Here is a 12,736-nt window from a genome sequence, read left to right as displayed (position 1 = left end):
CCCTCTGCTGGGTCCGAGGTGGTGGAGCCCACTCTGGCTGTCATGTGGCTGGAGGGAAGGACGGTATTTATACAAGTAACGGCACCTCTTCCCCGGGGCTTTTCTGGCTCTTTTCCTTCCCTGGCTCCAGGATCTGGACACTTTGCTGGCTTGGCGCCCACACACAGACTCCCAACTGCTTTCTAATCCCACTAGCTGCTCTGCCTTTGGCTTGCTGGCTAACTCGCCTTCCCCTCTGTCCCCTCGCTGGCCCCGGTGGCTTCTGGCTTTCATCTAAAACCTCTCAACATCTCTGCAGCTGAAAGGAACCGTGCGCCCGGCTGCAGTCTTCAATGCCGATGATGATGCAAAGGTGCTGAGGAAGGCAATGAAGGGACTTGGTAAGTGGGACGTCGTAGGCGATAGCACTGGTGGAAGGTGGGGAGGCCCCGTCTTGTCTGTCTTCTAGGGAAACGTTCCACTCCCTAGTGGATTCTAGAGCAGAAAACCCTCAAAGGACTGAGCCCATCTGAACAGAGATCTGGAAACAGTTCTGCAGATGAACTAGAGGAAAGAACTGTCTGCATTAAGCTCAGGCTGCTGGAGTGGGAGCTGCAGGAGAGCAGCAAGCTTGTCAGGAAGGATCTGCTTGGCAAGTTTGGCCCATTTGCCATATCACGAATTGTTCCTCCACAGGCGGACTTTGGTTTGCGTGTTTTCTGCAAACTTATTTCTGCCTATGAAGCCTGTGCAAACGCCTCCTAATGGGGGGGCATTCTTTCAAGTGTTAGAGATTCGTACTTGGGTGAGAGGTCAGGAAAGTTGTGTGATTTTTCTGTTCTCCTCGCCAGCTGGATGGCTTCACTATGAGAAATGACGTCCACCTGACACGAATCTGATTTAGTTAAGGAACAAACTCTGATTCCTGAGTAAACAGATGATTTTGGGCCATGGGCCCCAAACGTACAGCCCATGAACTCTTCTTCTCTGCAGTTTTCTTGTGCACGTCTTTGTGGGAAGGGACCGAGAAGCAGCGATGAGCACTAGGCAAATGAGATGTTTATGGATAGTTGCTCTCGATTCACTCAGCTCTGGTCTGCAAGTAGGAAGCAGTGGGGGTGTTTGCGATGGCCCAGGTGGGATATCAGAGGATGGGTTGAAATGTGACCAAAGGAAAATTTAGACTAAACAGCAGGCCTGTTCCTGCCAGTGGCATTTCCTGGGGCTTGCGTCTCTGTCTGGGCAGCTAAAGCCCATCTCTTAGGCCATTGAAAATTAGACTGGAGATCATACAGTCAAGAACTGAGGAAGGTGTCTGGGGTACCCAGGGGTGCAAATCTCACAGCCTGGTTCAGCTAACTAGCTCTCAGGGCATGCGATGCAGGGTAGCCGCTTGGGCTCAGGCTGGTGCCTGGGTCTGAAACCCAGTGGGGAGGAGGGTCTTGCCGCCCACGCTGCAACCTAATCCAGAATGCCTACACTGCTACGTTTAGCCCTAGAGCACAAGCCCACAGCTAACACGCTGGAATCCAGGGCAGGTTCCCTCTAATTTTTAACATTAATGTGCATTTACTATGTGCACCCAGGCATGTGCAGATGTGCACCACCAATAGAAGCAGACGCTGCCCCCTATGGGCGCTCTGCTCTTGTGCCAGGCAGCCCCTGAATCTCCCCTGGGCAGCCGCCCAAGCACCCCGCTTACAGGGGACGCTGGTCCAGAGGAAGCAGGTTAATGTACGCCTCCCAGCTTGTTATCACGGCACCTTCTCCTGGTAGCGGAGAATCCCAGTCTTGCAGGTACCCGAGTGAGAGAACACCCTGTGGACTGCCCGTGGGATTCAGGTGCCTGTGTCACTTTGGAACATGGGATGTGCTCCTTGCGGATTTCTGGACGCTTAGGAAAATTCTGCTGTTCCAGCCTTCCTCTGCTTCCCGGCCAGGTGCTCCTCTGTGACCGACAGGCGCAGCACAAGCCAGCCTGGGGTGACTGTGTGACACCAGCGCTGTAGAGGTGCTGTGCCGTAACGCCCCAGCCATCCCAGACTGCCTCTGAGTACGCGGCCTGGTGTTAGAAATGGCCTGGGGGTGAGGAAGGCTTCTGCTCCTCCCAGTCCTGCTGGGAAGGGTCAAGGTAGCAGGGTTCTCAATCACCTGGAGACCCAACTTGCTACCTCACAGGTACGGTGGAAGCAAACACGTCCCAGGGGCTTGGGCCTTGCTGAGAGGCCCTGTCCAGAGCCTGTGCCAGCTCAGCCTGTGCCAACCTGCCCTGCAGGCCCATGCCCTAATGCAGCAGTGGGCGGCCTGCAGCCTGTGGGCCACAGGTGGCTCATCAGGGTAAGTCGCTGAGAGGCCACCAGACAAGTTGTTTACCTTATGCCCACAGGTGCGGCCACCTGCAGCTCCCCTGGGCCACGGTTTGCTGTTCCCGGCTGAAGGGAGCTGTGGGAAGCGGTGGCCAGTAAGTCCCTGCAGTCTGCGCCGCGTCCATTGTCTCCCAGTGGCCGTGATTCACCCATTCCCAGCCAACGGGAGCTGTGAGCGGCTGGACCTGCTGACAGGGTAAACACCCTGTCTGGTGGTCTGCCAGGACTTACCCTGACAAGCCACGGCCAGTCCGTGCCCACCACTGCCCGAACGCAAAGCCCCCTGGTCTGTACGTGGGCTGCTTTCTGTGTCACTGCAGGCACGGACGAAGGCGCCATCATCGATGTGGTCACACAGAGGAGCAACGCCCAGAGGCAGCTGATCCTGAGAACCTACAAATCCCACTTTGGCCGGGTAACGACACTGGCTCCTGTGCCCGAGGCCTCCTGCCACGTTCCCTTCCTTCTGCTCTCTCCCGTCCCTCTGGCTGCTCACTTGCACCGTCTGCTTCCCAGCCACTGGCTCCTCTGTCTCTCCCTGGCCTGAGGTGCTGGGAGGGGGAGAAGGATTCACAGCGTTGACCATCTTCATATTGCTCCGTTTCCTGTGACAGGAATTCCAGGCAGTCAGGAGGCTGGTCTTCCCGGCGCCCAAATAACCCGACCAGGAAGGGCCATGTTTTCAAATGGCCCCCACTTTTGGATGCCTCAGGTTTTGAGCACCCAGCTTTAGAATACCCAGGTGGAGCTGTCCCAGCCATAGGACGGTTCAGGGCAGCAGCCCCAGGCTCTGCACTTTGGGGGGCCCTGCACCAGCCGCCCCAACCATCCTATGGATGGGACAGTCCCCCATATTGAGGTTAGCCAAGGCCCAGGGGGCCTGGGGCCAGCAGTGGGGGGTTGGGGGGACCTGGAGCCACCAGTGGGAGACTGGGGGGCCTGGGGCCAGGAGTGGGGGGTTGGGGGGCCTTGGGCCAGCAGCGGGGGTTGGGGGGCCTTGGGCCAGTAGTGGGGGTTTGGGGGACCTGGGGCCAGCAGTGTGGGGTTGGAGGGCCCGGGGCCAACAGCAGGGGTTTGGGGGGCCCAGGGCCAGCAGCGGGGGTTTGGGGGGCCCGGGGCCAGCAGCAGGGGTTGGGGGGCCTGGGGACAGCAGTGGGGGTTTGGGGGGCCCGGGGCCAGCAGTGGGGTTTGCCCCCCCCGACACTCACCATGACCCAGCTGGGGGATGGGCAGTGGAGCAGAGTAAGCTACTGGGTGACTCCACTTCCTGCAGATCCCACCACCTCGGTGAGTGCAGGGCAGCCCTGTCCCCGTTGCCGCCCTACACCAGGCCCCCCAGTAACCTCTTGAGTTGCATTGCTCAGGGGAGCGGGCTGGAAGAAGTGGGTCAGGATGGAGCAGAAGCAGAGCTTAAATGAAGAGATGGAGTGGGAGCAGGGCGGGGTGGGGGGGCGGCGCAGATCTTCTGAGCTCCTGCCTGTGATGTGGGGCATCCCAGAACTGAGACATCCGTCAGTACAGGTGACGCTGGAGAACTCGGCCCCGGATATACCACTTGCCTGTCTCGCTGTCATGCACTTCGCACTCCCTGACGGAGTTCCTCCTTCTGCCACGCAACATGTGACAGCATTTCACTGCTTTGTCTAGCAGGGAAACTGAGGCATGGGGTAGCCTAAGTCTTTGCCCCTGGTATTTCTTTGCTCTCCTCTCTGGTTCCTGTGCTTTGCCCCTTTCCCCCTGCTGGCCAGCAGGGAGCGCTGAAGCTTTGGGGTAGTCCTGGCTCCCACCGTCACTGGCTGCTCTGAGCTTTCAGGATGGGAGGCAGGCAGAGCTAACTGTGGCAACACCCGTCTGTCCCTTTGCAGGATCTGATGGCCGATCTGAAGTCAGAGCTGTCAGGGAGCCTAGCCAAGCTGATCCTTGGACTGATGATGACCCCAGCAGAGTATGATGCCAAGCAGCTGAAAAAGGCCATGGAGGTAAATTGTCCAGTTGAAAAATTCTCCATGGCAGTGTCTGGAGTCAGACCTGGTGCTCCCACTGCTCTCTAGCTGAGCCTCCAGGGCTGTGTGGCCCCATGTGTGGGAGCAGTGCCATTGGGTGGCATCTGTTACCCAACCGGCAGCTTCTGTGTGCATCTCCTGTTGCAACAAACAAAGAGGGGGAGAGGCAGGGGATGGGCCACCGAGGCCCCAAGCAGAAGTAATCAGAAATTGAATGTCAGGCCCTCCTGCAGCTCTTGTCGTCAATAGACCTTAACAAAGGAGGGGAAACTGAGTCACAGGGTGGCGATGTGACTTGCTGTAGGTCATTCAGCAGGCCTGGGGCACAGCTGGCAATAGGACACAGGTCCACTGAGGGCCAATGCAATGCTCTACCCACTAGGCCAGGTGGGGAAGTGCCCGCCCACAGGCCAGACATGGTTCATTAAGGTTAGCTGTGGGCAGGCTGCCAGCCGTCTGAACGCCTGCCGGCAGGGCTGCTCACAATGGCTGCGGTTCATGGCTCCCAGCCAATCCCAAGAAGCTGTGGTCCAGCCTGGGCTGCTTCCCGTAGCTCCCATTGGCCAGGATTGGCGAACCGCAGCCACTGGGGACTGCAGAGCTCTGTGTCTGGGAGACTCAGATAAAGAAACCATCTGGCAGCCCGCCAGCGGCTTCACCTGGCAAGCATCATGCGGCTGGCGCCCCAGAGTTCTCCACCCCTGCATGAGGCCGTGCCAGCAGGGATTTGGGATGGGCGCCGTCACGGGAGGGAAAGCAGAACACGATCCACCTGGCACAGCACTGCTCATCAGCCAAGAGCGAGAGCAGCAGCTCTGAGGCTGATGCAGCTCAGAGTCTGGCTGTGCCCCGCCGTGTTGGAAATGTCCCCACCCCAACAAGAAAACATCGTAATGATGGAGAAGTGCGTTGCTGGGATTCCTTTCTCCGGAGCCTGCTGCCGCTTCTGCGTATACACCAGCGCAGCTTCCCTTGAAAAACCCACCGGGCATGTGTGGGATTTTTCTCACCTTGAATCCTGAGAGCTCTGAAGGGCCCAAACCAGCAATCCAAGGAGAACAGATTCTGTCTGCTGTGCTGGGACTTAGTCGTGGCTTGTGGACCCTAGACACAGCAGCACTGTGTGTCACTGCCTTGCGGGAGGGAAGGGGGGGAGATAAAAAGAAGTGCTGACACAGCAGCAGAGCATTTACCCTGGAGTTATGCATTTTGGCATGTGAGTCAAAGAGCTCTTCCTTATTGCATGACCGGGATGAGGCGGAACTGCCCAGCTAGGAGGGGTTTTCTTCTCAGCTTCCCCGGACGTTCTGTTCTCTCCCCTGTGCTTGCAGGGAGCCGGCACTGATGAGAGCATTCTCATTGAAATTTTGACCACTCGGAACAATCGGGAGATCCAGGCCATTAACGAGGCATACAGAGCAGGTGAGCTGGCCGGAGGAGAGATGGTAGGGCAATGCCAGGGATCTGCATGGGTGGAGAGCTGAGGGAGCAGAGGGCTACAGGTCCGTGCCAGTGGAAATAAGTGATTTTCAACCAGTGCTGCCCAACTTCCCAGTACAGCTCTGCCAGGGTAGGTGGTCTATGTGCTGGTGCTGTTCCAGGCTTGGGTTCCTCACACCGCTCTACAAAGGCACTTCGAGCCTTCTAGGCCTGTCCAGCACCTCCCAAGTGGGGGTGACAGAAGCATCTCGGATGCTTGGCATGAGTCTGTACGTCCATCCTCCGAAAGTGTCTTGTCTCAGGCCAGATCTGCCCTCAGGGGGAAAGTTGACCTAAGATACCCAACTCCGGCAGTGAGAATAACGTAGCTCGAGTTGCTGTATCTTACTCCACCATCCCCACAGCGGGAGGTCGACGGGAGCTCTCCCATTGACTTCCCTGACTCCTCGTGACAGCCAGGAGTACTGGGGTTGATGAGGGGAACCCTCAGCGTTCGATTTAATGGGTCCCTACCAGACCCCCCAATCAAAGGCTGGACGATGGGCCTCCGGCACGTCGAGCCAGCGACAAGTATAGCCAAGCCCTTAGTGCCTGTTGTGACTGCACCTCCCTGAGGGTCTGGCGATAGAAAACAGGAGCGGAGCAGGGTCCCATTCCAAGCCCTTCCTCTTGTCTCCCAACCTCCCACTGCTCTGCCGACCAAACACAATTCAGGCAGCTCCATCCCTGGAAACTAGCTGTACACCCGCTCCCGAACCTCACCATGGCCCGGTTACATGGCTGGCCCTCACCTCCGCCCAGCCTTCCTCCGTCTATCCCTTTCATTATGGTCTCTGCGGGACCATGGGTGTGTCCTTCAGCCCGAGGGATCCGGGCAAGGCTTATCAGCAGGGCTTCAATTCCGAGCACCCATTTTTCTGCGTTCAGATCTGTGCCTCTAGACGTTGATATGTCGCAGTGTGATGTGTGCATAAGGCAGCTGGACTCAGGGCGTAGGTGCCCAGGCCGGCTCTCGTGTGCACCGTTCCATGCCCAGGGCCCGTGTGGTGAGCACCATCAGCTGCCTGAGCCAAAACAGATGTATAGGCGGCCAGCAGGGGCTGACTCTTGGTGGGCTTCACATTTCTATTGTGCTCACCTTTGCGGCTCTTTCTCCTCAGCCTATCACAAATCTCTGGAGGATGCGCTGAGCTCTGACACATCAGGACATTTCAAGAGGATTCTTGTCTCCCTGGCTCTGGTAGGGTCACTTTTTCTCCAGTGCACTTTGCTGGATGGAAATCCATTTTCCACTTTCCCTCTCTCAAAACTGCATCTTCCTCATAGTCCGCCTCCTCCCCAAGAGCCGAGAAGGGTGTGAGTGTGTCTCTTCAGGCAGAGCCTATGAGCTTGCAGAACTCAGGAGATGCCGGGATGTCTCGGTGTTTGGCCTTCAGTGAGCTGTGCTGGCTCAGATCTTTCACTTCCAGCTCCTGGAGCCTACGGGCAAACAAATGGCCAGCCTGCCGAAGTGCAGACTCTCGAAAAGATGAAGCTCTAGAGCCAGAGAGGAAATGGGGGAGAGGAGCCTATAAACACAAACAAAAATGTCTCTGGAGTAACTGGACCAGATCCTCAGCTGGGGGTCAGTTGGTGTAGCTCTGCTAAAGTCAACCTCCTGCTCAGGGTTCCCTCTGTTTTCCATCCCTGGGTGGAATAAATTTTGTGATGTGCACCGAGGCATGTGCTGATGTGCACCACCAATGGAAACACATGCTACTGACTGCTGCCAGCTGTGGGCGTTCTGCTAATCAGCTGGGCGGCACCTGAATCTCTCCTGGGTGGCTGCCCAAGTGCTCAGCTTACGGGGAACGCTCCTCCTGCTCTGAGGTCCAGGGTGCTGTAATGATAGACCCCAGCTGAGGATCTGGCTCTGTCTCATCTCGGTTTCTCAGGTCGTCATTGAGTGGTGGACAGGAAATGGTCAGGGCTCTTGGACAGCCTGTCCTTAAGGAGCAGGACTTGGTGATGCTCCATCACAGCTGGTTAAGGAGTGTTGGAGGAAACACACTTGGGACCACATGCTGGGGTGGGACTGGAGATCTGACTGTCTCTGGGCCAACGGGATGGTCCTGGGGTCCTTTATGCCCCAGGTAAAGTCCTGTTAAATAGATGGGCACTACAGAGAACAGGGAAGGTACAGAAAGCCACGTGGTTCAAAGGGCTGCGGCTACGCAGATAGTACAACAGACTCCAGTCCTCTAATTCAACACGCAATAGGCAGCAGCCCTGCAGGCTTTCCCGTCCCATCCATGTGTGGTCAGGCTCTTTATGGAGAGATTCCTTGTTGGGGTGAAAAGGGAGCACAGCTCCATGCCCCAGAGTGCCTTTGGGGTGGAGACGTGCATTAGGAACAGGCAGAGGTCACCAACCATTGTCAGGCTTTTGCCATGAGCCACGTGACTTGGCTGTGAAAAATTCTCTGCTGTCACTTGTCCTGGCTATGAAACGTCATTTTGGTCTGCAGCAAGGACCGGGAGCCTTTCTGCTCCGAGCAGACGTTTCTCCCGAGATCCTGTCTCCATTACTATTCTTTTTAAACACAGGGCAACCGTGACGAAGGAGCAGAAGACCTCTCACAAGCTCATGAAGATGCTAAGGTGAGCGCTGCGCGTTCTGGCATGTGATGTCGCGTGTGTGCACGGACATGAGAGCGGGAGTGTGTTACTTACCAACCTCTGCTCAGCTGCGTGGGTCTGGGGATGCCCACCCTGACGGAGACTGCCTGCCCTCTCCAGTTCTGGGGGTTCCCTCCGCCCAGCGGTGCTGTTCATAGCCTTCAAAGAGTTTGCATTTCCTAGCTGCTCTTTTCCCAACCTAATGGGAAACTCAGGGACATTTTCCATGACAATAGTCTAGCAGGGGCTTGCAGAAATCATACTGTGCTGGTAGAACTGGGAGAAATCGGAGGGGACGAACGTTCTTCTTTATAGATTTTAAATCATGTTACTAGTTAAAAAGCTGTAGAATTTGTGAGCGGGCTGGTGTCCGAGGCCCTGGATGAAGTACTGTAATGTGTCCATCTGCCAAGACACCACTTTGCCATTGAATTGGATGGGATTTGCAGACCATTCTGGTGGGATTTCCTTCCTGGGTTCCCAGAGGGTTTCACGCAGGTTTGTGTGATCGCTGACTCTTGTCCCGTTTGTCTCTGGCTGTGGCTGTGCTCATTCCAGCTGCCTGAACCACCCCAGCCGCTGTGCTTGGAAAGTCATCAAAGCCAAAAGGTTCAAACTGGGAGACGGATGTCTGGTACCCACACAAGGAGCCCACTCTTCAGAGGTGCTCCCGGGGGAGCTGCATGCACTCAGCACCCCTGTGAAACAAGCCAAGGTTTCATGTGTCTGCCATCAGGCCTCCCTGTTTGGAGCGACTGGCTTTGATGGCTCAGTTGGTCCCATGTACAGACGCACTCCTGTGTGCGTGTGCATGCGCCTTGTGAAGCGGAGCCTTTCTGGGACAAGGCTGGTGTTCCCTGTAAGATGACCACTTGGGCAGCCACCCACGAGGGAGTCACATGCCACCCAGCTGATCAGCAGCACGCCCCCAGCCATCCAAGCTGCCAGCCTGTCTTTCTGCTGGTGGTGCACATCTGCACATACCTGGGCGCACATAACAAAATTTATTCTGCCCCGGATGGCAAAAATGCGAGGGAGTCCTGGCCGAGGTTATGTGTGTTGGGATAAAGCTGCCGCCCTTGATTTGTGCAAGCCCTGATTCTAACAGCCTGGAGCCACTGCTGTTGGCAGAGCTCTGTCACTGTACATGATGGCTGCAAACTGTGAGAGAAGACAAGGTCCCTCTCCTGAGAAGCCCCCAGGCCTGTCCCCTGCATTCGAAATGTGCTTACCAAAGGGGGACACACACCCCACCACAATGACCGCCTCCACTAGGTTTTTCCGAAGCTTGTGTGCAAAAGAGCCACCCTTTTCGTGGGCTGCACAAGTAAAAGTGAGATGTCCCCAGCAGGCCCACCAGCAGCGGGGCAGGGCAAAGGGGCCACCTGCCCCAGAGCCCAGCCATTCAAAAGGGGTCAGGGCTCCCAGCCACCACTACTACAGCAGAGACAGTTGGTTGGAGCCCTGGCCCCTTTAAATCACTGCTGGAGCCCCCGGCAGTGCTAAGGGCTGGCTGGGTGGGGGTGCGGCCCAGTCCTGGCAGCACTCAGGGCTGGCTGCCCCCAGCTCTGCCCTTCCACCTGAGGCCTCACCCCTTCCAGGAGCCTGGAGCTGCCCCGCCAATACCTTGCCCAGGGGCCCAGCTGTTCTGCCTCTTCCTCCATCCTCCAGCTGGTGCGGCCAATGCAGTTAGCTTTGGAAGTCTGTCCCTTGGGGAGCAGCTCAGAGCTTTTGCTTTGCGCAGGCCGGGGCCAGTAGCTGTTCCAGCATCGATCCGCAGGAGTTACTGATCCCCTGCATTTTGCTGGCACTGACTCAGAGTCAGCGTGAAATGCAGCTGCCGTGGCTGAGCTGCCCCTGGCTCCTAATCAGAATCAACAAAGAGCTGCTCCTTGCATGATTTCAGCCCAAGCCCCTGAACCGTGCCGGGCTTTCTTGAAAGTCCCCTGGTCCCCAGCGAGCACAGCTTGAGTGCCAGCTGGGTTAGTCAACTGGAATCAGGCAAGGTGAACCTGGTGGGGTCCAGCATCCAGGGCCCAGCTGTGACCTCCCCAGTGCAGACATTTCAACCCTTGTGATGAGTATCATCACCCCCTCCCCTCCCCACACTGCACCAGCAGGCCTGGAGGCTGCAGGGTGCTTCAGGGTGAATTCCTAATTAGGAGGGAGCCTGAGCTGCAAAGTCCAGACCAGAAGCACAGTCTGGGGCTTGCTGATTTCGGGACACTAGGAACTGCGCTGGCCTTAGCTTAAGTATCCTGCTGCTGCAAGGCCTGTGGACATGGCAGCTCCGTGACACCTCTCTTTGCAGCTCTCTGCACTTGAAGCATGCGGGCCTGTGCCATTCCTTAGCACTGTCGCGGCTGCTCTCCTGCAGGCTGTCGTTAGTGTTGCTACTGGCGGAGGGGCTAGTGTCACGGCTGCATGCTGCTAGCATTCCCATGGCTGTCCTGTGCAAATGCTGCATGCAGAGAGCACCAGGGAAAGAGAGGCAGCGATCAACGGCTAAAATGACCAGCACTGGCTGAGCAGAGGAATTCAACCCCCCTGAGGCCTGTTCTATTCAGGCCAATCCAGCCAAACTGCTGCTGGGTCAGCCCTGGAGGGATGCACTGGAACAATCTCACATTTTATCAGACACCGAGATGGAGAGCTGCCCTGCCCGGCGCCTAACCTTCCCGCGGGCTCAGGGGAGTGAGCCAGTGGGCTGGAGCAGCTTGTACAGTGGGGGTGATGAGAGCCACTGAACCCAAGTGAACCTTGTGCAGAATGGAGCCCATGTCCAGCTGGGGTGGGGGGGTGGGGCAGCTGCACTCCTAGTTCTAGCAGCAGGGGGTCAGTGGGGCAGAGCAGGTTTTGGAGGCTGAGAGAAGAGAACAACAGTCCCTGTGAATTTTCGTGGACCACTTTCTGTGGGTGGAAACGCCTTTCCCATCTCCCCGCACCAAGCCACGCCCCCGACCTCCTCCAGGTCCTTTGAATTGGCCTTGTGTCCCCAGCTCCTCTCTGGCATGTGCGCAGGTGATCCTACCTGTCCAACCGCCTCTCTGGAGGTACAGCCACACTCCCGAAGTGTGCCTGCAGCTCCCACGGGCACACCTGAACGAGCTGTAGTCCAGCCAGGTCAGGTACCAGAGCAGTGAAGCTGTGACAGTCGTAATTACATCTGGCTCCAGGCTGGCTTGGACAGCCTGGCCTGACGTGCTTCCCTGCTACTGCACCAGAGGTAGTGAGATTAAAGCTGTAATCGCCCTCCGGGACTGCAGCACAGACCTCCCCAGAGCCTGCAGGCGCGTCAGAGCAGGGGCCGTGTCTGCTGTTGTGTTTGCAAACTCCGGGGGCATTGACAGAGCTCTGTGAATATCAGCGATGTTGCCGCCATCACCCCATTGAGGGACCCCCTCCCAAAAGGGGTGCTGGTTGTACTCTTCAGTCTCCTTTACCCCGGGAGGCTCCTCTCTTCAAGGGACCCTTTGCAGCGAGGGCTCCTGGCACTTGTTAATGGCCTGGTTGCCTGCCCTGGCTCCTGCCGGCCTTTCCAGCAGCCAGCTCAGAAAAGGGCCTGGCAGAGCCACACAGTGGCCAGAAGTGTGGAGACCTCTATCCTCTTCTGCCACCCTCACCTCCCTCTCTCTCTGTAGGGCGGGTAGATTATGGGTGCCTCCCCCAGCCGGGGGTGTGTGCTGCCCAGCTCTGACCCTGTTGCCTTCCTCTCTCCCTCCCTCCCTCTTTCTCTCTGCCAGGTGGTTGCTGAGAGCCTGGTGAGTGCCTGCCCTTCTGTTCGTTGAGCCCCCTGCATGATTAACAGGATTCTCTGGAAATAATGAGCAGTTTCGTGACACCTTAGGCACTAACAAATGAGCTTTCGTGGGTAAAACCAACTTCCTTACATGGAAATGGAGTGGAAAAACAGAATCCAGGGTTTGGGTAGCAGGGAGGGTGGGGAAGGGGAAAACGGGTTAATGACCTGTCACTCAGAGGACCAGTTACATAGGATGTGTCTTGTTCCCAGGAATATCAAAGGTAGGAAAATTGCTCTTGTAATGCATAAGATTTCCCCACCTTTGATATTCCCAGGAATGAGACACTTTCCTCTTAATTTGCTTCATTAACTGGTCCTATAAGTGCCAGGGTAACCCCTTATTTTAACTTACCCCCATCTCTCCCTGCTATATAAACCCTGGATTCTGTTTTTTCTGCTCCATTTTCATCGGAAGAAGTGGGTCTTACCCACCAAAGCTCGTCACCTAATACATTTGTTAGCCTCTAAGGGGTCACAGGACTGCTCGTT

At 56.8% G+C, this 12,736-nt stretch overlaps 1 protein-coding gene across 4 annotated transcripts in view; it reads left to right on the top strand.

The window, feature by feature from the left end:
• ANXA6 (annexin A6) overlaps nucleotides 1-12,736 on the top strand; it is a 67,685-nt gene that overhangs the window by 41,342 nt on the left and 13,607 nt on the right. For 3 of the 4 annotated variants that reach the window (XM_075010169.1, XM_075010171.1, XM_075010167.1), the window contains 7 exons: nucleotides 299-380; nucleotides 2,666-2,760; nucleotides 4,211-4,324; nucleotides 5,680-5,770; nucleotides 6,949-7,028; nucleotides 8,374-8,427; nucleotides 12,189-12,206. In XM_075010169.1, coding sequence (XP_074866270.1) covers nucleotides 299-380; nucleotides 2,666-2,760; nucleotides 4,211-4,324; nucleotides 5,680-5,770; nucleotides 6,949-7,028; nucleotides 8,374-8,427; nucleotides 12,189-12,206 — 534 coding nt within the window. The remainder of the gene's footprint in view (nucleotides 1-298; nucleotides 381-2,665; nucleotides 2,761-4,210; nucleotides 4,325-5,679; nucleotides 5,771-6,948; nucleotides 7,029-8,373; nucleotides 8,428-12,188; nucleotides 12,207-12,736) is intronic. The other variant, XM_075010168.1, reaches the window with a different exon arrangement.

The sequence above is a fragment of the Carettochelys insculpta genome, chromosome 15 (genome assembly GCF_033958435.1).
Source record: "Carettochelys insculpta isolate YL-2023 chromosome 15, ASM3395843v1, whole genome shotgun sequence".
Taxonomy (NCBI): domain Eukaryota; kingdom Metazoa; phylum Chordata; order Testudines; family Carettochelyidae; genus Carettochelys; species Carettochelys insculpta.
This window is presented reverse-complemented; position numbering and strand designations above follow the sequence as displayed.